Source organism: Ostrinia furnacalis, unplaced genomic scaffold (genome assembly GCF_004193835.3).
Source record: "Ostrinia furnacalis isolate ACB-3 unplaced genomic scaffold, ASM419383v2 OfSCF7311, whole genome shotgun sequence".
NCBI lineage: Eukaryota > Metazoa > Arthropoda > Insecta > Lepidoptera > Crambidae > Ostrinia > Ostrinia furnacalis.
In genome coordinates this window covers 168,191-191,808 of record NW_021137550.1, presented here as the reverse complement: position 1 = coordinate 191,808, position 23,618 = coordinate 168,191, and the positions used below count along the sequence as shown (strand labels likewise).

The 23,618-nt window shown below is 36.7% G+C and overlaps 2 protein-coding genes, 1 long non-coding RNA gene and 1 pseudogene across 3 annotated transcripts; 2 read left to right on the top strand and 2 right to left on the bottom strand.

Moving 5' to 3' along the window:
- Nucleotides 1-1,510: 1,510 nt before the first annotated feature.
- Nucleotides 1,511-2,999, top strand: LOC114363811 (retinol dehydrogenase 14 pseudogene; annotated as a pseudogene).
- Nucleotides 3,000-3,794: 795 nt separating this feature from the next.
- On the top strand, nt 3,795-5,475 carry LOC114363812 (retinol dehydrogenase 12-like). Its single transcript, XM_028319639.1, has one exon. It carries the CDS (start codon nt 4,197-4,199, stop codon nt 5,136-5,138), a length of 942 nt encoding a protein of 313 aa, XP_028175440.1. The 5' UTR covers nt 3,795-4,196; the 3' UTR covers nt 5,139-5,475.
- LOC114363813 (uncharacterized) lies at nt 5,305-6,672 on the bottom strand. Its single transcript, XM_028319640.1, has one exon. It carries the CDS (start codon nt 6,598-6,600, stop codon nt 6,136-6,138), a length of 465 nt encoding a protein of 154 aa, XP_028175441.1. The 5' UTR covers nt 6,601-6,672; the 3' UTR covers nt 5,305-6,135.
- A 3,900-nt stretch (nt 6,673-10,572) lies between these two features.
- On the bottom strand, nt 10,573-13,983 carry LOC114363841 (uncharacterized). Its single transcript, XR_003656805.1, has 2 exons — nt 13,543-13,983; nt 10,573-13,296 (listed from the first exon to the last, which is right to left on the bottom strand). It is a non-coding gene; the product is annotated as an uncharacterized LOC114363841 (long non-coding RNA).
- Between the last annotated feature and the right edge of the window lie 9,635 nt (nt 13,984-23,618).

The window sequence follows — 23,618 nt, the reverse complement described above, 5'->3', positions numbered from 1 at the left end:
GCGCACAGACTACCATCTATTTGGCCGTGTCACCCGAAGTGAAGAATGTTAGCGGGAAATACTTCTTCGACTGCCGCGAAAAGCCTACGACAGAAACAGCTCGAAACTCTGAAACAGGTCGGAAATTGTGGGAGTTCTCGGAAAAACTAGTGCATATTCACTAACTATGGTTAGTTAATATTATGTACCTATTTGTCAGAGAACTTCAATTCTATCCCTGGTTGAATTCTGGTTTCAATTGTTATTTTTATTATAAGGGGTTTTGAGTTACTTAGAATTTAAATGTCCTGTTTATGTATCTTACCTAAGTTTCTGTATGTTTTTACCATCGGCACTGTTACCTAAGCAGTAATTTATTCATTTATTTTTGTAATCCGAAGATAGCGTTGTGTTGTGGGCTACATTACTATTAATTTGTCATGTATGTTTCTAATACAACATACCTACTATATATGCTGTTTTGTAGTCGTTTTAATTATTATTAATTTCTCAAGCTAAATTATTTTATCTATAGATTTTATCAATCTTCCTTGTGTATGTTCCGTAACACAGAATCACGCTTGACAGGCGGGTTGGAGATCGCAGTTTAAAATTAATGTTTATCAGAGGGCACTACTAGGTACCTGTTCTCTGTTTAATGTGTGTGTAGTCTCTAGGTCGCCTCTTACGACACCCGCAAGAAGAGTATGGGTTGGTGACAAATGTTTTTCGTCTTCTTTGCCGTCACCACAAGATCGTAAAGTAAAATAATATCAGTCAGTAACCTTTGTACCACGTACAAACTGACGTCCAAACGTGTTCAAACATCTAGCGTTAATTAGTGGTGCTAAAATGAGTATGAAAAAAACGAGAATTTCAAATAAAATGACCAAGGTGAGTCAGGATTAACCTTGTTTAGCATATGGACTGGGAGCTAGTGAACGCCAGACCTACGTTATTGTATAAAAACTGAGTTTGTCAGCATATTTTATGCTCCCAACATAGGTAAGAACGTGGATGCATCATGAAGTTTGGAACACCATTTAATTTATGCCGGTATTCTGTAATCAATCCTTATCCGCAAAAAATACTGTCAGAATTTCTAACTAACCTGGCCATGCCACAATTTGGTCTGGTATAAGTGGGGATAAGTAACACCCCTTTCTTGCATCGGTTTTTTTTTTACTTTCGACAAATTCCGCCGTGGCAGTCTAGGTATCAAATCCGAACTTAGCATCAATTTTATAGAAACCATTGTGCATAGTACGCAGAACTGACGGCCGATAGGGCAGCAGGAGGGCGCTAGATGCAGGCCGCTACCAACCTATGTTCAGCAGTGGATGTCCTGTGGCTGAAATGATAATGATGGCGATTGTGCATTTCATCGCGGTATCTAATCGGTAAGAAATTTTGAAGTCGGCTCTTCTACTTTAAGCTTTGACATTAAAAACTGGTCGAAGAGGAACCTGTCTAATTATATGACGTATCTATCTACATGCTGCAATAAATGAAGGCTTATTGGCCGAATCAATTCAGTTTAAGAGATATCTCAAGTGACGATGTTTTTGTTAGCTTTATTCATAGTTAATGCTTGCATATTATATTTTTTGATCGTGTTCTTTTGCAAACTTTGTGGAATTAATAAATGTAGCAGACATCTAGTGGGAAAAGTTGTCCTAGTAACCGGAGGCAATAAAGGCATAGGATACGAAGCTGCGAAGGATTTAGCCGAGCGAGGTGCTAAAGTTATCTTGGGCTGCAGAAATGCGGACAGAGGAACGACAGCTAGGGATAAAATTATCAAAGAGACTGAAAATAAGGAAGTCTACTTTAAGCCATTGGACTTGGCTTCATTTAAATCGGTAAAAGCATTTGCTGAAGATATACTGAAGAATGAGAAGCGGCTGGACATTCTTATCAATAACGCTGGAATGTTTGGAAGCGGACACTCGACCACGGAGGACGGGTTACTGCTGGACATGCAAACGAACCATTTCGGGCCATTCCTGCTGACTTCACTCCTGCTGCCTCTACTCAAGTCCAGCACACCCAGCCGCATCGTCAACGTGTCGTCGATGGCTTATTCCTTTGCCAAATTAGACTTAGACAATCTTAACTTGGATAACGGGAAGTATAGCCCATTTCAAGCTTACAGTGTATCAAAAATGTGCACCATTTTAACGACAGTTCAGTTAGCAGAGCGTCTTAAAGGCACCGACGTTACCGCGAACTGCTTACACCCTGGAGCAGTTGACACTGACATTACGCTGGCATATCCACTAGCAAAGTATCTAAAATTAATTTTGCCTCTGATAAGGCCATTCTTTAAAACGCCGTGGCAAGGCGCACAGACTACCATCTATTTGGCCGTGTCACCCGAAGTGCAGAATGTCAGCGGGAAATATTTCGTTGATTGCCGGGAAAAGTCTACAACAGAAGCAGCTCGAAATTCTGAAACAGCCCGGAAATTGTGGCAGATCTCGGAAAAACTAGTGCATATTCACTAACCCTGCGGTCAGATCGAGCTCTACCTGGACGAGGCACTCCCACGATCGGAAATGCAGTTAAAAATGAAAAAGTTCTACACTTCTTTACAGGGTAGGTACCTAAGACAAGTGCATGTGAAATTGCAAGTTACAGTAATAATTCGTAAATATACAAGTAGTTTTACATAAATGTAAGTAAGTAATAATCAAACACTTATTATGTTATAAATAAATGGTATATAATACAAAATTCTATTGTGAATCTAATCTTGCGAATTTAATGGCTTATTGGTATTATTTTATTTATTTATAGGTCTAATTCAGATTGTTGTGTCATTGTCAATCTTCTTTCATCTTTCTTGGTTCTTCACACACGACTTTTTACCAGCTAGATTATTATGTAAAACTATACATAGTTTCGTGTCCACATTTTAAATGTTTTTACTACATGCTAAAAGTCACACAGTCCCAGAAGTTACCTATAGGAGGCAACACCACGTAATCGTTAAACTATCCATCGTTCGTTCGTTTGTTTCAGCCAAATTACGTCTACTGCTAGACAAAGGCCTTACCCAAGGATTTCCTATAACGACCGGTCCTGCGCTGCCCGCATCCAGGCTCTTCCCGCGACCTTCACCAGATCATCGGTCCAGCTAGTGGGAGACCTGCCCACACTACGTCTTCCGGCCCGTGGTCGCCACTCGAGAACTTTTCTGCCCCAACGGCCATCGTCTCTACGAGCTATGTGCCCCGCCCCGTCACTACCACTTGATTATAGCAATTCTGTGAGCTATGTCGGTCTCTTAACTATCCATGGTGACTGGTAATTTTAGATGTTACTGGTGAATTAGCGTATTTTAATGCCGAAATCTGCTTTTTCCATGGTCAAATACTTACTCGTACGTAAGAGCCAACTCATAATAAAATGATCAGTAACCTTTGTACCATTACTCGACAAAAAGTGCTTCGGCGCAAGATAATGGATATGAGTGGTCATTATGAGAAGAGGTAACATTATATTAATGTGGTTTAATTTATGGTTAAACAAACTTACCTTAAGTGAAGTTTGACCGTAATTATACGAGTCGCTGCATCCGAAGAGATTTTCNGTAAATATGAAAATCTCGAGGATGCAGCGACGAAGTATAATTTATCATAATACGCCACTTTAAATATTCAGACGTCTAGAATATGGTGATAAAGTTAGATAAAATTTGGATTTTTTTAGATATCCAACTGCGACAAAGTTAAACCAAACATTTTTTCTGGTGGGGCAGTTATCACAAGTTAATTTAATAACATACTAGGAACTCATAAACAATTGTCAAGGTCGGAAACCTTATTAAAACTAACGGCGTGTTGGGCTGTGAGCCCAGTAAGTAAATACAAACAAACGCGCACGCACACGAAGTCACTTGGCCATTATCTGTGACTCACTGTTCTATATCAATGTACGTGAAGTTGCCTAGCTCTGGTAGTATCTACCACGCTAATATCGAACGGACGCGTGGAATTGTGAGTTTTATGAATTGACAAAACATGGTGTGTAGTATCCCCAAACCACAACCCAAACTTTGACGTTGAAAACTGGTTCTTTAATCGCAACGTCATCATCAGATAACTCATAGAGGAACCGGCAAGTAACTAAAACGTGGCGTAACTGGTGACTCAATAAATAAAGTCAACTCAGTGACCGAGTCAGTTCAGTTGTACGAGATATCTCAAGCGACGATGTTTTTGTTAGCTTTGTTCTTAGTTAATGCTTGCATATATTTTTTGTTTGTGATATATTGCAGGCTAACTTGGGGAATTAATAAATGTAGTAGACATCTAGTGGGGAAAGTGGTCATAGTTACCGGCGGAAATAACGGCATAGGATTCGAAGCTGCGAAGGATTTAGCCGAGCGAGGTGCTAAAGTGATTTTGGCCTGCAGAAATGCGGACAGAGGAACGACAGCTAGGGATAAAATCATCAAAGATACTGAAAATAAGGAGGTCTACTTCAAGCCATTGGACTTGGCTTCATTTAAATCGGTAAAAGCGTTTGCTGAAGATATACTGAAGAATGAGAAGCGCCTGGACATTCTTATCAACAACGCTGGAATGTTTGGAAGCGGACACTCGACCACGGAGGACGGGTTGCTGCTGGACATGCAAACGAACCATTTCGGGCCATTCCTGCTGACTTCACTCCTGCTACCTCTACTCAAGTCCAGCGCACCCAGCCGCATCGTAAACGTGTCGTCGATGGCTTATTCCTTTGCTGATTTGGATTTAGACAATCTGAACTTCGATCATGGGAAGTATAGCCCATACAAAGTTTACGGTGCAACGAAGCTGTGCAACGTTTTAATGACAGTTGAGTTAGCAGAGCGTCTCAAAGGCACCGGCGTGACTGTGAACAGCTTGCACCCCGGCGTAATTTATACAGACATTGCGCTGAATGTTCCACTAGCAAAGTATGCTTTTATTCTGTTCAGACCATTCTACAAAACGCCGTGGCAAGGGGCGCAGACCACCACCTATTTGGCCGTGTCGCCCGAAGTGCAGAATGTTAGCGGGAAATACTTCGTCGACTGCCGCGAAAAGCCTACGACAGAATTAGCTGGAAACTCCGAAACAGCTCGGAAATTGTGGGAGATCTCGGAAAAACTAGTGCATAATCAACAATGAAATTATTACCTTTCATCATCGTCATTTCAGCCATAGGACGTCCACTGCTGAACTTAGGCCTCCCCCAATGATTTCCATAATGACCTGCATCCAGCGCCTTCCTGCTAACTTTATGACGTCGTCGGGTCACTTGTGGGTGGACGTCCTTCGTTTTTTGTACCTTTAAGCATTAATAAATTATTTCATATCTAAGTAGGATTTTGAGTATGAAATGCGTTCGTTAAATGTAAGTTCGTTTAATCTATGTGTAAGATAAGGAATATCAGATTATTTATCAATTCGCCTTTTAACATTTTTGACTGGTTTACTTTAACGTCCAGAACTTCGTTTATCGTATTACCTAACAATCAGGTGACATTATGTATAACACATTGTGTTAATTTAATTATTGTAAAGTAACATTTGTTTAGTTTTTTATTGTAACAAGTTGAATGTAGTTATTTTTATATTATATAATAGTTATTATCATAAATAAATATCAAAACGATTGATAGTTTAATTCTTTACTTTAGACTAAACCATTCAGCTTAGCAAAAGCATAATATACCTACATTTAAAACCCTTAACCTGGTTTGTTCTTTATAGCGAAATATTATCGTTATTGTTATTTTAAAGTTAAAAAGATAAGTCACCTCAACCTCAATTTGAATTCATATTAAGCTATCTACCTAACTTGTATTAAACTACATATCTTCCACTAGAAATTTTATTAAATTCCTTGTAAGCAGGCACAGCTGAACTAAAATAATATAAGTTTACGATAGCATGAACAGTAGCAGTTTAAGCTTTCACAGGGATAATAGTAATTCTCTTTTGAACTGTATTTTACGTTCAGCCGACTGCAAAGGATAAAGTATAAGGTATTCCGTCGCTTCAGCAAACAACGGCGCGTCACGCTCCCACTAAGAACGAGGAAATACAAACCGTGAGAAAAGAATACACATTGTTGTCCAAATGTTTATCAATAACTAGTTATGTTTTTCTAACATGTAAGCTCCTAAAAATCGATGACACTGCGATCCTCACTCCATAACTCCCCTGTGCCCGATATATTCGGGTCGTCAGTGCTCGTGAGTATCGACAGATATCGGGAATCGTCTTCGTGTAACGCGCCTCTAAGAGCAGTCACCATGCGCTTGCATTGCTCACTTCTTTTCAACAATTTCTCGGTTCTCTCCTGAGTGCTGACCAACCTTCGCTGGTCCATTTGCACGTGCCGTACTTTCTTCCTCACTAGATTTATGTAGTAATCGATCTGGCGCTGGAAGTTGTCCAGAGACCAGTAGAACTTCAAGTCAGCAAGAATCACGAGTAGGAACGTCCCGTAGAGGATGAGGAGGCCTATGCCAAAGTAGTACAACTTCGGGTCTATATTGGACAGAAAAGGGCAGTCCTTGCTGAATGTCACGCAGTCCCAAAAGTAAGATGGGGACAGTACCACGTCGTCGTCCATACGATTCATGCTGACTGGTTAATTTTACTGAGAATTTAGCGTAATTTACTTCGGTTTACAAAAAAATGATATCAACACTGACATTTGCTGACAGAGTTGACAAATTCTATTTTTTTTATACTTGCCTTTTTCTCAGGTTTGGACACTTTGGACCAAGATAATTTAATGTAAATTCTTATCATACATACAGGTGACTATTGCCTATGCCTGCTGTTTCCAGGTCAACTATACGTTGACTGAGTTCATCATAAATCTTTGGACCATTAGGTACTTGACAAAAAGTGCAAGATAATGGATATGAGTAGGTTTAATGAGCAGACATCATTTTATCATATTTTATCTAGCCGCAAAAATCATGATAAAGTTAAATAAAGTACTCACCTACTTATATACCTATCTTATTTCAGAGAATAGCCTAGGTAGGTACCTAATAAAGTAATTAATTATTCATTTACACCCAATTTATATTTATTTATTGGCATCAGTAGGTACCTACTGTATGTAGAATGGTAGCTAACTAGCTTTAAGAAGAAGTAGGTATACATACCTACATACAAACACTGTGTGATTCTAAACCTCATATCCACACAAAATCTACGTCCATTTATTGATAGCGAGCTAGATCAGTGCAACAAAATAACAGCAGACTACATACCTACACTTCATTCGTAATGAAAACCAACACAAAAAGAACTACACTCCATCTCATCTAGCTTTAAGTGTTTTCTAAAAAAGAATACGATACCACAATCATCGGAGCAAAGCGGAGTGGCATCTCTCAGACTTACAATGGCGAATAAAAGTGCACAATGCAGCCAGAACGCCTCACTTGAGGCAATATCGAATTCCCGTGGACGGTCCGCGGGCACACAGCGCCTTCGCTTCACTGAGCCAACAAAGAAATAACGCCCAAATCTCCCCCTGTCTAGAAAAGTTTCAGCCTGAAACGTTCACAGATGCACGTCACTGAATAATAAAATAGCAAGCGAAAATACGCGAAGTGGACACTGCAACGGCGCCTATTTACTTTCATTAGCAAAGATCGCAATCGGTGCAACAACGTAGGCATTGCAGATGGGCATCTTAAGGTAAGCACTTTAGAATCTTATTTATATGTACAATAAGTGCTATTTTGAAAAGAAAATGTAGTCTGTTGTACTTTTGAGTGTACCTTTGTATTGTTAGTAACTGAATTTTAAAATATCGACCTAAATAAGTTTGATAGCAAAGTTTTCTTCTGAAGTTCCACAGTCGCCAACGTTCCATATTTTCGATACAGCTCTCTTTGAGACTATTTGTGTAAGTTCGCCTGATATTTTATAGCAATAAAAGTTGTGACTACAAAAGATAAGATTCTAAGCCAACATCAAACTGATTTATAGAGAATGTTTCAAGTTTCAGGGAATATTATTTGAATCTCTCTTGTTCGTGTTACAATAAAGTTTACAAAGCAAATAATCACTATCTGCTTTATTACTTACCCTAGCTATTACAAAGTTATTAACTATTTATCGTACGTAAACTTAAACATTGTGTAGTAGGTACTTAGGTATCTTAATTTGTAAAGAGTTGTAGTTTGATGTACCTACTCTGACTGCACCTACCTATCTTTCAGTTGTTAGCACATCAGACTAAGTACACCTACCTACTAGGGCAGTGGTTCTTAACCTTTCAGTCATGAGGGACCATTTTACCAAATTTCTGTCTTATCAGGGACCACCTCATGATCGGTCAAAACCAAAAATCAGTTAGTTTGACTGCAAAAATCAGTTAAAAGTGGTATGACCAAGTTATGCAAGTGCACTTCGTGGACCACTTGGAATGCTTTCAGGGACCACCAATGGTCCACGGACCACCGGTTAAGAACCACTACATTACCTGCAATTCTATAACTTAACGAGATAATACGCCACGGTCGCGTTGGTTAAGTTTATGTGTTATTGTCCGCTTGTTTTATAGGACAGATAAATAAGTGGCTAGGTAGGTACTCTTAATTGCCCATCACAGCAGACAGTAAGTACTTAATTACTGCAAGAAATAATTAGGTGGGCACACCTGCTTACAAAACGATTACAAACGAAGAATGGCGTGTTAATTAAAGGCCTCAAGATAATTAATAGGTTGGTATAACGATTTTTGTAGAATGAATTGTACAAAAATCAACTGCTACTGCTAGTAGTTGAAGTGCAGAGCAATACACACTGACCAAAAACATCTCCTAATAAAATAGGACTTATACAACTCTACGAACGGTGCTATTGCTATTACATTTCCACAGGCGTTAAACTCCTCTTATGTACTTTCAATAAGCGGCGCGATTTTTAACTTTGCATCGCAGTTCCGCGTAGGCGCTCAAAGTATCTTATTTCGTGTGAACCGTGAAGTATGCGTGAAGTTAAACGAAGCCAGCGACAGCAGGAAGACGCTCCGGTTAAAGTTAAGCAATTAAGAAGAGGCTAAGCGGCGAGATTGCATGGGGCGAAGTTCTTGTTTCTCCACCGAAAACTATCTTCATTACATCTGTTATGCGATGTATATGTATTATGTAACCACGGTACAATGTTTTGCGCCCATGGATGCGCGGAACGTATGTATTGCGATAGTGAACAGTTGGATAAGCTCCAACAATATCCGACTAGATTAGTGGCTTTAAAACGTGGTCTTTATTCACAACAATGCTTTATGAGTTGGACAAAACGCCAACCTTTTAAAATGTTTTAATTGGACATGAAATTAGTTTTTGACGTTGCTATGTTTCTGTTCTTATTCGCCATCCAACGAATACTTAAACATGGTCTTTTAAAATATCGCTAAAGTTTAGTGAAAAATGCTTACTTACTTACTTACCTATTTCATGAACAGCAAGTTAATGAAGTAGGTAGGTTTTATGTAGGATTAAATTACCGTTATGCACGAGTTTCTTACTTTGATTCTAAGAAAGTGTACTGTATAGGTTATCAATACTGCTTTTATTAACTTTGCAAAGTTCATGAAAACAAAGTTTAAGCACGTTAAATAATTTTATAACAGAATTTCTCTATGATAATAGACTTTGTAGTACCTATCTATTGTGATACCGTGATAAATTTACTCTAACCCAACATTGGGGACCTACCTTACGCGAGGGTTTCGTATGAGATTGACTTGATATCGTTTGTCGTTTGGTTTTGTATAGAAAAAGTGTTTCAATTACTTACCACCAGGCGTCGCCACAAATCCTTTTACAGATGTTCTACTTATGTAGGTAGTTTAACATTTATTTAACGCGATTGAGTAGTAGGTACATAATGTATTCTGTGGTAGTAGACTGAGCTTCTACATAGGTACTCGACACTTAGACGCTTTCATTTGGTTTGCTTTGTAAATTACATACGGACGATAAGCGATTTTACTACTTTAGTCTAATGAGTAGTTTCTTTTGACATACATAAGTATTTTCCGAATTTCCAGATAATATAGGATGAAAATGTCTTCGAATATGTAACAAAAGAAACGTGTACAACTATAGGATCGTTTAATCAAATCAAAGCTACTAGGGTGGGATAGTTTCCTTACATTTCATTTTATGTTGTGGCAGTGTTAGCATATTGCTTCTCGAGTCAAGATCGTTCCACACCATTCGGGCCTGTGATGGGACCGAGAGATGAGATCCTACCCTTTTGTATTCGATTGGTGTTGGACATTTTCAATGGAGGTTTTTGTCAAATAAAAAAATGTCCTACTAAGTACTAGATACGTAACTATAAGTACTTAAGTATGATAAGTATAATAGTAAGGAGGACTGTGTTACATCGAAAATAGGTAAACATTGTACATTAAGGTTGTACTGAACACAACCTTTCATAAAATTATCATAACATAATTATCTTGAATGGTTAAAAATACCTATTATGTTTTTACCAGAAAGCAATAACGAAACCTAATAAAGAGTTTACTACTGAGGTAAGGTTTCTAAAAATATACAAAATAAAACCAAATAACTTCGTGTTTTTCTTTTATTATTCCACACAAACACACATTACTGTCATACATCTCTAATAAATTACCTTACACTATTTGTTAATTTTACACAAAGCTTCAGTTTTAACTTATCCATTATTAATTATTACAAAAGCAAAACTTAATCTAATTAATATAGTACAAGTTTTTATTTGGTTTAGGCGGCCTTAATGTCGGAAAACAAACAACAAACAGTTAAAACGAAAACTTAACATAAAACTAACAAACACAGCCATTTTAATTTAACAGTAATATCACAAAGCTTAACGACAACTTAACGCTTAAAGATAAATAACAAAATAACAAAAAACTTGAACAAAAGTCAACAATATGTCGTAATGAATATCTTACCCCCATAATGAAAATTGTAGCGTGATGCAAGACCATAAAAAAGAACTAACTTATGTAAATTAAAATAAGTTGAAGTTATAAACAATAATAAATAAAAGTATGGTATTGACTGTAAATATCACTCAAGTGTAGTTGTGACTTATAATTAAACGTTGCGTAATGACTCTAATTCAAAATCAAATTATGTAAATTAGTACCAATGTTAAGCCCTTTACACGTGCAAAATAAAAATATCTACATTTCACTGGAGAAGAGGAGGAAGAAACTCAGTCAATTACAATTTAAATGATATTTTGTATCTGATGTGCCCTGATCCTGAAAGCCTTTGATCATGAAAATGCTGACAAAATTTTTGAACAAATAATGTAGGGGATAAGATAAACACCAAGTTAAAATAACAGACAACAATTTCACGTGTAGATAACTCGCAATAAATTGTTACAAATATGTATTGTCGGAAAATTATTTTGTTCTAAAACGTATCAACAATCGTTTGTTGGTTTTGACAGAAATATCAGAAGCCGATTTAGTTATACTACACGTAAAAAGGAACAAAGCGTCCTGATAAGGTTTTCACAAAAGTCAAAACCCCAACAGAAAGCAATAACAGAAACACAAAAGAGATAATAAAAAATGAAACAATTTCAGGCACTTTTGGCGTAAGGCACGTTGTGATTGTTTCAGGCAAAACGAGAACAAAAACTTAACACGCATTTTGATTTGAATCAAATCTGTGAAACCATCTTTACTAAACGTAGGTTTACTGATAAAGTAGGCTCAAATTCAGAATCAACTTAACAATTCAGTTTGACAATGTAAAACAAAATAGCAACGAAACAAAAACTCAACTAACTTTAACAGTGAAATCAACAAGCTGTGATAGCAGGACAAAAGTGTACTGATGCAAGTTTTTTGATCTAATAAAGGCGGGGATTAAAAAACAATTTAGACCCAAAAAGATAACCGGGTTATGGGTTGGAAAAGTAACAAAACAAAAAATCAACTAAATCGAAACAAAAAAATCAACAAATAAAATTAACAATTCTGTACGTGCTTTAGTTTCTAATATAACTGATACTGATAATTCTACAAGTAGAAAAGCAACAAAACAAAAACTCAATCTGTATGAACGTATACAGCCAACGATTTTTTGTGTATTTTTTTTTTTGTTTGTTTTACTAACTGGTTGACGGAATGAGAAAACAAAACAAAAATTCAACGAGTAACATTTACAAACGAAAACAAAAACATGAACGAAGATGTAATTAAGTAAAGCAAGGTATTCTATTTTAATTCGTTGTTAGAAACATTCACGAAGAAATATGTTTAGTAATTATTACAAAATCAACGATTTATTCAGGCAAATGACACAAACATAACTTTAACAACATGATTATCAGAATGGTAGGTAGGTTTTTTAGATTCAGAAAAGTAGGATGATACAAATAATGTTTTTTAAACTTAAAATCATTAAAGTAATTGAGCAAAATTTTAATTTGATTAATTTTAACTGTTTTATCTATGAATCTATAACTGATGGATTGTGATGATTTTGAATAATCCAATGTGGGTTTAGATGTGATCAGAAAGCAACAAAACAAAAACTCAAACTCAACAATTTAACGTCAGTCACAATCCTCCCAATGCCCAGTCCAGCTGGTAACAACAAATTGGTATTTACAAACAAAATATCAACATATTTACAGTTAACCAAACAACAATTTACATCCCTGATCAATAACGAAATGTAACAAATGATCAAGAAAACAATTTGGAGCTTTTAAGTGTGTTAATAACAAAAACTTAACAACCATACAACAGAAACATGTAACAACAGCAAACTTTGGAATTGTGAAAACCCGCGATAAACTGGTGAATTTAAAACTAATTGTGAGTTTTATCAACTGTCAAATTCGGATTTTTAACAAAAACGTTAACAAGAACTCGAGAAAACGTAACATTACAAACAAAAACATGAATGGTAACTGGACAGTTTAACTAACAACACCGATCATTAAGGCACTATCGAAAGATTCTTAAACATTGATAAAAATCATTGGTAAGTACTCACGAAGGTAAAAATTGTACGGAATAATTTGGCACTCACAGCTTAAACTACAAACCTAGCCTACCTACACACAATAAACCTAAGCCTATCCTATCTTTGGGAATCTAGAGACTCTTTCACTTCACCTTAGTCATGATGTCTTCTCCAAGTCCTCCGGTGATTCCATTATTTACAAGAAGACCCCGAAAAATTCGGCCAGATGAAATTTTGATTCAGTATTTTTGTTTGTTCACGATGTCATAGTTCGTTTGTTATACCCAGCTGGTAATACATTTTTGTGGTCAAATCTGAAACAAGCAGAGCAAATTTTTAATAACATGTTTAGAAATTTCACAGAATGTGAAGGATACCTATTAGATAGATACTGTAAGATATTATGAAAGAAATAAACATTTTGAAAATAAACCTTCACAGTTTAAGTTTAGGAAACAAATAAAACCAAAAACATTTTTGAGGTATGTACTTGAAAAAATGTTAAACACAGTTTAAAATACTGAAAAGGCTATAAAATAACAGAAAAGTGTGTAACTTACCAAAACAAAAAAACGAGAATCCTCGCCTCGCTTCGCCTTTGAAACTTATTTTCGATGTAAAAACTGTTTCCGTAATGAAACATTAATTACCACCACTTTGGCTTCGAACTTTTAATTGACAAACTATTGGTAAATGCCTGGTAAATTTTGCAGACGCAATTCGCACTCAGAGCCCTCAGGGGGCGCTGCCCCCCGGGGTGTTTACTGTAGCTAGTCAAATTCGGAAGTGATCGTTTCGGAGTCCCGTTGACCTTATATAGGGCTCCCGGGAACCCTCCCCGCGCGCCCGTGGGAACTCCGGCGCACGTGGGTCACTTGCGTAAGCGCACACAATGGCCTCCTTTCTTCCACTGCTTTTATTTCCACCCCTCGAACGTCTTACGTATCTGTATTTACCTGTGCAAGGGGAGAAATCTCACCCGGTGGGACCTCGCGCAGTAACTGAAATTATTGAATACAATCATTATAATTTATAAGAGGGTTGCAAAGTCGCATTTCTCACGGGTCGGCTTTATTGTTATGTAAATGGTCATCCTTATTGCGCGTGAAGACACGATGGCAGTTGGAGTTACCGTTACTTGTGCAATATCAGGTCTTCAAGAGACAAACTGGATATTTGCCAATAACTGTCTCCGGGTCGTACTTCCCATGTACCAAAAAGACATGGATAATATAATACGAATTTAGATAAAAACCGACAAAAACGGCGGTAGAATGAAAATTCCGCCGCTGTGATATGCTGTCTTGTGCTCTTTTGTCTTTTATTGCCAGGATAAATGGCTACTAAAAAGATTTCGCTTCCTGATATTGCTGATATCGCCTTTGGACCTATGAAAATAAAAAAAAATTAGGGACCAATAGGATAAACTAAGAAGGAATAATCCGTGTTACCATTAATCCCTATAATAAACTAGGCGCTAATCTTTTCAAACAGGAATCCTAATAAGAATCTTTAAAAACACAAAATCAACGAGCTAGCAACATCCTGAAATTGCCAATATGTAGGTATTTTGTATGATCTAAGGAAGGTGCCTAATGTATTATTTATTATTTTGTAATGAAAAGCTTACATGCTCGTAAACAAGATTCTCGTGAATGTTACACCTATGAGATTTCCTTTTTGCATATTTTATATGGTTTCACAAATAAAATGCTTTATTTCGTTCCGAAAAAAACAGAAATAGCTTCCCATAATATACGCGTTCTATAACTCATTTGAAATACGTTTTTCTTTAACCCGCCCGTGCTTGCCTTGGTGAAATTTGTTCTAAAAATCAAATGGGGTCTTAACAAGGAGGTGAAACTTAACCCTGCATGCATTGCGGTGCTCGTGAGTCATTAATTTGCGGTTCACAAAGCCTAACGGGCCCTGCGATGGCGATTGACTTGCCCAAGTGTTTTGCAGCGAACAAAAGATCTTTTCAGCGCTATACCGGGACGTGCGCAGTTTAAAATAATCAAGCTCTTAATTTGTTAAGAGTGTAGGTATTAATTTCTTTTTACTTTAGAAAAATATGTTGACTTGGTACCTTTGGTTTGAAAGACGTTGTACAGAAAAAGTAGTTATCTGAAAGAGAATCAATAACAAATCAATAAGCTACCTATTTTGAATTGCATGTGTGAATGCAATTATCAGGTGAATCTATTTATTAGTCATATTGAGTAGAATGCGGAAAGGACATCTGTCAGTCCTATAAAGAATAACAGAATGCTCTGTTATTATCTTTAGAATACCGTTCACATGACACGTCGATAATATGGGTAGAATTGATCCTTGCAAAGGCGTCCAGGTGCAGATAGCATTGCAGGGTTATCCCACTTTCTCACGCTTGCACAAGTACATCAAATTTCGATGCAGCCGTCGTGACGTCATTATAATCCCTTATTGCACTACGGTTAGTCGTCAATTCAATCGTAGTAGGTAATGTAATAACGAAACAAAACCTCTTTAATACTGTAGTAAGTACTAGTACAAATACCTGTAATATATTACCTATAGGTAATAAATTAGCTTTTAAACAATAACTCCACACAATTTTCTTCCACTTTCTTTAGTGTTTCTCGCCATTTAATGCTTTTTTATACACCGTGTAATTTACTTCGGCAAGCTTTTAGATTAGAGCTGATGCTCTAACACGACTGACGACCTGATGGTCGTAATGCAGTTCATACCATAATATCCATCCCAAAAATATGCCTAGACAGTCCATTCCCATAATGGCACAGTAACCGATTGCCACAGGGCACTCGCCTGTACCGTTTGCTATTTGGTACATTTCCACGGGGGATTATTTTCGGAGTATTTCTCCAGTGCAGTAACACTGGAGCTGCAGATATAGATAATATACTAAATATGTTACGAGTCCTTCGCGTTCAAGGACAGCTAGGGAGATATTTAAAAGCTGATATATGTCTGGGTATAGTTGTTTATTGCGACCTGGATGTGGAAGTTTATAGGCTGTATTACCTATTCATCGTGAAATGGGATTCTGTGAATGTATTACCTAAGCTTGTTGCTTGGTTTTACATCAGTTATTTTGCTAAGGATGTATTAGAAAATTGCAAAACGTAAAGGACCAGGATACTTGAGTTATTAAGATTGAACATTTTCAAATTGTAAGTCGGTACGACTAGCAAATACCTACACCATGGATCTGGATTTAAAATGAATTTTAATGGGTTACGTTAGGCCATATTCTAGTAGCCAAAATATATTTTCACTTAGTAGGGGATAATAAAAGAAATTACTGTGATTACCATTTGTGTAATTTAGATAATGGAGCGTATTTTTCAACTAACTTACTTATTCTCTATCTCAAGTAAAAGACGTGAATTAGGATGGACAGACACGTAAATTGAATTACCCGTGCTTTCTCTCAATATCTAATAGTAACTATTTGCACAATACAATACTAATAATTCAAATTCAAAGTCTGAGCCAAAGCAAACAAAGGCTCGCTCCGGGCCAACCTGGAGGTAAACATATTATTTCCTACACACTAACTGGGAGGTATTAGACCACAATAACGGAAATCTACAGTTGTGTAGCATAGGTCAGTTAGCCAGACTCCAGGGGGGTTACTCTGACTAACGTTATCAGAAGTTTCGAATGTTGCATCCTTATCAGGCTAACCGAGTTTCCAGCATGAGGAATGGTGACAGATAGACCCGAAACTACGTAATCAGCGTTTCGGAATAGGGGGCACCAGGGCTGCAGGGTCGAAATATGCGGCAAAACAATGGATTGAGGATGACAGCTCCTTTCATAAACACTGGCTCAGAATATCTAATGCAAGTTTAGCTCACTTGTATCGTAATGCTACGAGATAACTACCTAGTCATTAGGAAAATTGTTTCGTAGTATAAAACATTGCTACTACTACAGTAACTTATTAGTAACCTGTGCTACTACTATCACATAATACATTGCTACGACTGCTACATTTTTTGATAGGTACCTCGGATATTATAAACATACACGTGATAAAATGTTACTGTTTCTTATTACTGGGAAGTAATGTTTTTTTATATCTCAGAATCTGAGTTACAAGTTTCAGAGAAACATACCAAAATCCTCGCTTTACCAAATGGAAGGTATCTGTTTACAGAATCTTCTTTTAAGTCCTAATATTTCATTCCCAACTGAAAGTAGGCACTTACTCATACTATTTTACTTTTGTAAACTTTTGAGCTGTTGTTAAATTTCGTACATTTTTCTTGGCGGAGTTGGGGACTCTTGTTTGTTGCTAGGTATCAAGAATTCAAAACTTTGGAAACCTCAAAGTATGATACATGATACTTAAATTTTTTCTACCATTTCCTGTAACCTCTGCCCTCGCAGAAATAGCCAGCTAGTAGGTGTATCTATACCTAAATATTTTCTTCTAAAATATTATATCTGCGTTTTATATAATTTGTGTTCTATTGCCAACAAATTCGACATTCAGAAGGCAATTACAGTTTCAGGATATATACCGAAATAGAAAATACTTAATTGAGTACTGTTTGTACGAATCATGAATATTACACGAACACATTAAAGCTAATATGATGAACGAGCGCTTAGGTATTGATTTATTTATTAATATTTACTAGTTGTGCTCACTACCATGTTAGTCGTCTCAACAATAGCCTCATGTTTGTACGGAAATAGCTGCCCCGGCGAATTTCGTACCGCCTATGTTCATCAGAAATAATTAAGAATTCTAAATGGTGAAAGATTTTTTTCAATTCGGTCCAGTAGTTTCGAAGCCTATTCAATACAAACAAACAATCAAATCTTTCCACTTTATAATATTAGTTTCGATGGAAGTGGCCTCTAGTGGAAGGGTCAAGCAACTGGTGAACCAAAATAGACTATTATTTCTTTCATGATATTCTTATTGTAATAATAATGTTGTAACCCTGATCCTTGTTGCCTAAAGGGTTATCATAACCATAGTTATTTATAAACATAATTATATTAATCTTCGGATTAACTATCGGAACAAATTGGTATATTACGAGTAAGGACCATAGTAATTAATTACTTCTAATAACGCCCTGAATCTGCTCTTTTCAACACGCAACAGAATCATCGTCATGATCTCAGCCACAGGACGTCCACTGCTGAACATAAGCCTCCCCCAAAGCTTTCCATGTTGCCCGGTTGGTAGCGACATGCAACTGAATCAACTTTTAGAAAAAAAGTTTAAAATCATAGGAGCGTTTGAGTAACTCAATATTTCAATCGTTTTAGATGCAATACTGCAAATCAAAACTTAAACTTACTTTGCGTCATTTTAAAAAGCTTTATAGTACAAAATATTGCATCAATACACTTAGGTACAGCTTACAGTTGGGTACATTTTAAAGTTTGCACCGAGTAGTTCTACGTCTCAAGTCACGTTTCCGACATTCTTAACACGTGAGACAAGTTGTGTCTCGTCAACATGAATCTATAAACAGAGCTTTTCCTTCCACTTCCTAACTTGCTTAGACCTCAGGCTAAACTTTATAGGGGAGCCTTTATCCTGTTTATAAGTTTCAGTAAGCTTATAATGTATCGGAAAACATAAGAACTGCATTGAACTTACAAATTACTATTTTCTTTTACAACCCTGAGGTCAGAATTTACTGATATTAAGATACCTACTTACCTAATCAATCAAAGTTTTAGTTGCAAGTCTGTAAATATCTTGCAATGTTGTATATTAATAAAGCTTTTGATTTTGCATTAACTGCGATAACACATTAAATATGTCTCACCTGGGAATTGAACCTAGAACCTCTGCATCAAAGAGAATCCAACTGGCTACCAAAACGGGAAAATTCCATCTAATTAGGAAGGTTTTCAGGTAAGCTTTCATCTTTCATTATACAGATCGCTGCAATAAATGATAAAACATTATAAGCAACAGCTTCCCAGAAAAGATACACGCTTAAAATATCACGGATGTTATCATTCGATTCCGATAAAAATCGTTAACCATCACCATCATTTTTATTCCGTCTTGTCGAGGAAATTCGCCGACGTTTCCCATTTCCTTAACGCGAACACGTGTTAATCGGACTCCCCAGGCATGCTTATCAAATGACCCGATTGGCCACCGATCCATTGTGTCCTCATAATAAAACATCGGGGGGCGAGATCCGCACGTGCACCGGCAATGGACCACTTTCCTATGAGTTCTGCTAAGATTTCTCAGCGCCAGAGCTCCTCAATTATTCACGCACTCCGTTTCTGGCCCGTTCTTTTCATATGGGACAAAAGCGGATTCAGGTCGTGGTAACAACGGAAAGATTGCAAAGGACGTGTACTCGCTCACAGTGTAGGTGAACTTTAAGCTTTAATATTAAGCCGAAACGAGGCCGGGCCAAGTTTATTACGCGTCATATGCAGACGGTTATGTGTTATTATGTAATGTGAACGACACGGCTTTATGTAACGTTCGCCGTTTTTGTAAAACACCTCCGCAAGTGTTCCGTAAATAAAAGGACTAGACAGGGAACACTCGTGTTTTATTCCGTTACAAACGTGCCATCGGAGTTTCACGCCAGATATGTCTGACTGAAGTGAAAATGTTCGCCTTGCTAGTGCTTGCTACTAATAAATTACAAAAACCTAAGAGCCTTTTTATGGGTTCAGGGTAAAAATACGCTTACAAACGTACGACCGTACAAATGTCGTAGGCAAAGGTAAACGGGGTCTCCTTTCGCAATAATATCTTTTTCTTATCCATTTGCTTACAGAATTCGTCACAAAGAAAATTCCCGTTATTGAGCTGAAGCCGTCAACTGTGGGTGCTTAGTTTCTGTTTTTTTTGCATCTTATTTTCTAATAGGTAAATATTCTCACATACTTTTTCGTATTATAATTAGGTAATAGATACTTACTATTGTTTTTTTTATATCTCATACCTATGTATGTATTGGAAGGTAAAAGCTAGCATGGCGGTCCACCTTTTTTGCTTCACACCGCGAAAAGTATAGGTAAAAACGTATACAAGATTGTGAATCTTGTAAGTAATGTCATCAAACCCCCGATAACCGGCTTGTTTTCGTTCGGAAGGGTTCCGTGCGAAACTGTTTATGTAAATCAGAACCAAAGAGCCGTCTCCTTGTTTGATATAGCACCGGGGCAGTAACGGGGTCCTTTTCAAATTCGCCCCAATGCAGGGACACGATTGAAGGTAGGTTTTTTATAGCGCGGATACAGTAATCTAGTTCAGGTGTGCTCTAGAAAAATCCGAGAGGATTTGAGGTCGCGTACGTTTCCCAGTTTTATTGCATATTGAGACGTACTATTCTTCTGATATATTTCGAGTAGACGCCGAGTTATATGGGACTTCCATACTGCTTCGGTATTTCTGACAAAAATCTGAGATACCATTTTTCCTTGGCCGGAATATAGTTCTTTTTAAATTGAATTTGAGGCATGGGTGTAAATAAAAATAGCTGACGGCTGGATCAAATCGGTTTTAAAGTCATAAAATTGATTGGATAAATAACAGAGTTAACTAAAAAATAATAATACTGAAATCTTAGAACGTTTTGCATAATATAAATAGTGCACACACGAAGTAGATTAGTGACTTGGTTTATTGATGTAAGATTTCTTTCAATACAGATCCAACACTGGAAATCCTAAATTTAATATAGTATATTAAATTAATTTCTGAAACTTAATAAGTAAACCTTTTTTCCCAGCGAGAAATTGAAGTCTCTTTCAAATCCGATTGTAATTATTTAATTTCTAAGATTAGTTTACAAAGCTTACTTTGATGAAAAAATAAAGTAAAGATTTAAAGGTAAATTCTGAAAACGCTAAGGACGGCTGAAAGTCTAGTGTTTACCTATTTCAAGAAAAACTAATTTTTTAAAGTGTCTGAAACTCTAAAAATGCATCATTTTATATGACTATGATGAATTTCTTTTGTACTAGTATAGACTGTAAATTGAAAAAATAAGTAGCATTTTAAAATTTAATAAAACTGTAGTTTCGTGTAGTTTTCTTTTAGTTTCGAGTTCTAAAATGCCAACTAAAATTAGACAATTCCAGCGCAGAATGTGTGCTTTTAGGTGATATTCTAGATAACATCCCAGCACTAGGCGCAATATGGTACAACTGTACATAACTGTGCCGAGTAAAAGCTAAGTTTCTTTACTGTTACGTATATAATAATAGGTATTATGGTGTACACCTGTGAATTTGAAGTTGAAAAAGCTTTATCTTTAATAAGCAGTAATAGATGACGTCTTATTAAAGTAAAAAGAAAAGATTAGGTAGGTACTCAAAATTATTTCAGCCATGTTTGCCTGAATTAGTAAGTAGTAAACCTTCATAAGGCTACATCCTTATAAAGCAAGTAGGTACCTTTTGCCTGTGGCTAAGCCTCAATCAGTAAAAATATAGTTTATTGTTATTCTGATCTAAAATAAAATAAATAAATGCTGTACAAACAATAAAAGCATAGTATAAAGTTTCATCAAAATCCATTCAGTAGTTATCAACATTTCACATTTATAATCACACTAATACTTATTATAAAGATGAAAGTTTGTGTGTTTGTTACTTCTTCACATTAAATGGCTGGAGCGAATTAAATAAAATTTGTTATGGAGTTAGCTGACACCCTGGACTAACACACAGGCTACGTTTTACTGCGGGTAACACCGCGGGGCACAGCTAGTATTATTAGAAAGTCGTTTAGAAGACTAGCATTTACTCCCGACTTTGCCCAGATAGATTTTACTTTCTTCTCTTTTACCACAAAACTAGCGTCTAGGGTTTTCTAAGAAACATGGGGAAACTTTTACCAAGAACTGTTCAATAGTCGCCGAGATTTAACTCTGTTGCGATACTTCCACAGAAACACAGCTGGTGAAAGTTTAATCTGGATATGTTGGAACTTCCTTACATTTACCTAGTATCTTCAGTATTACCACTGCGTTAATATAAAGTCGAGAGCATGTTGAAAAGCTTCCTAGTAGTAAGTAACAGTTGTCAGAAATACTGATTAAATTATGTAGCTGGGTTAATAGAATAAGAATAAGAAATTTATATAAAATATTCATTACATGTCAAATTGTTGCGAGTTTGAGATTTGTTATGAGTATCATTGATAAGTGAAAACTTACAACCACATCAAAACACATCTAGGTAATAGGTCTCTTTTTCTTATCTGATTCTCACTCACATGTCCTCATATCTACCATTACCTTTATCCATATTCGAGCGTGACACCGTGAAAATGCTAAAAACGAAACTTTTAGCTAAAGCAGATTTTAGTATGAGGAAAGGATTAAAATATTCAATAGACCAACAAAAGTGGTTACACTATACATTTTAACTAGAGCCGTGGGAAAGCATGAGGCACAAGGTGCAGCAATTTGCCTTAACACATCTGGCGGCGCTCGGGCGATTTGCCCGGAGGATCGCGAGCCTGATGGCTTTTTTGCCAAAGTCCGACAGTGGTGCGGAATAGATAGCCATTCTTAGCTTTAACGAGGTTATTGTTCAGTCTGTGACGTATTCGGAGAAAGGCCGTTTGCGGCTCAATTGAAATAAAGTTAGCCTGTCAATTATTCAACAAAGGATACACTTTTGTTAGATACTTTTAGAACGGAAACCGAACATGTCGATTCCTTTTAAAACGTCCTCGCACGCATAAAAAAACAACTTAACCTCGGCATTGCAACCAAATAAATTATTAATGAAATGTAAACAATAGCTTTTCCGTCTTATCTCAAAGATCATCTGTTCAATAATTAATTTCCCATTATACGATTCGGGTTTTTGAATTCAAAATTTGGTGCGTATTATCATAATGAATAGGTGTGAGACGGGGCCGTATTGGAATCGAATTCGTCATCTTGGGGTCGTTATTGTAAAGGCATTATCTAGGATCGGGAGCGGCTCGGAATATAAATGCGGGGCTCGCGGTCGGAGCAATATGTCAGGCGGCTCCAGGACATGCTCTAATCTGCCAGGCGGACGGCTGGGTCCATAGACGAATTCGACGAGCTATTAATTACTTACTACTAGCACTAGACCTATATTGGAGTTTGCAAGTTCGTACATAAGACTTTTAGGTTAGGCTTTAATTACTTTTCAGACTTTTCATTCTGCCTTTAGGTAAGTATACGTTGAAGAAGTTGTTACTCTTTTGGTTTAGAAGAATGAGTTAAGTATACTTACCATAGAAAAGTAACAAGTACTACGGTAATACTTAAGTAGGTCTAAAACTACGGTTTCACGAACTCACGAATTGGACGAATTATTAATTACTACAAGCACTGACATTATATTGGAGCTTGCGCAAGTAGGTATAATCTAAAAGTTATCTCGATTTTTAGATTTTGTGCATTCATTCATAATTATAACCTGAACAGCTGTTAGAAAATAAATGATTTAAAATCTCCGCTAATACAGCTAATAGTCATAAATACAAAGCAATGTATAAATTCGAGTGGGTATTCCAAAAAAATACTTCGTCGCGTGCCACCCGCATACCCTCAGCCATGCGAAAGCGACACAGTTCACACGTCGTATTCCTCTTCAAAACGCACCCTATTATTATGTATTTTGATTTTCA

What these genes read in the sequence shown, in the direction of transcription:
- LOC114363812 (XM_028319639.1), top strand. Translation starts at nt 4,197, where the DNA reads ATGTTTTTGTTAGCTTTGTTCTTAGTTAATGCTTGCATATATTTTTTG.
- LOC114363813 (XM_028319640.1), bottom strand. Translation starts at nt 6,600, where the DNA reads ATGAATCGTATGGACGACGACGTGGTACTGTCCCCATCTTACTTTTGG.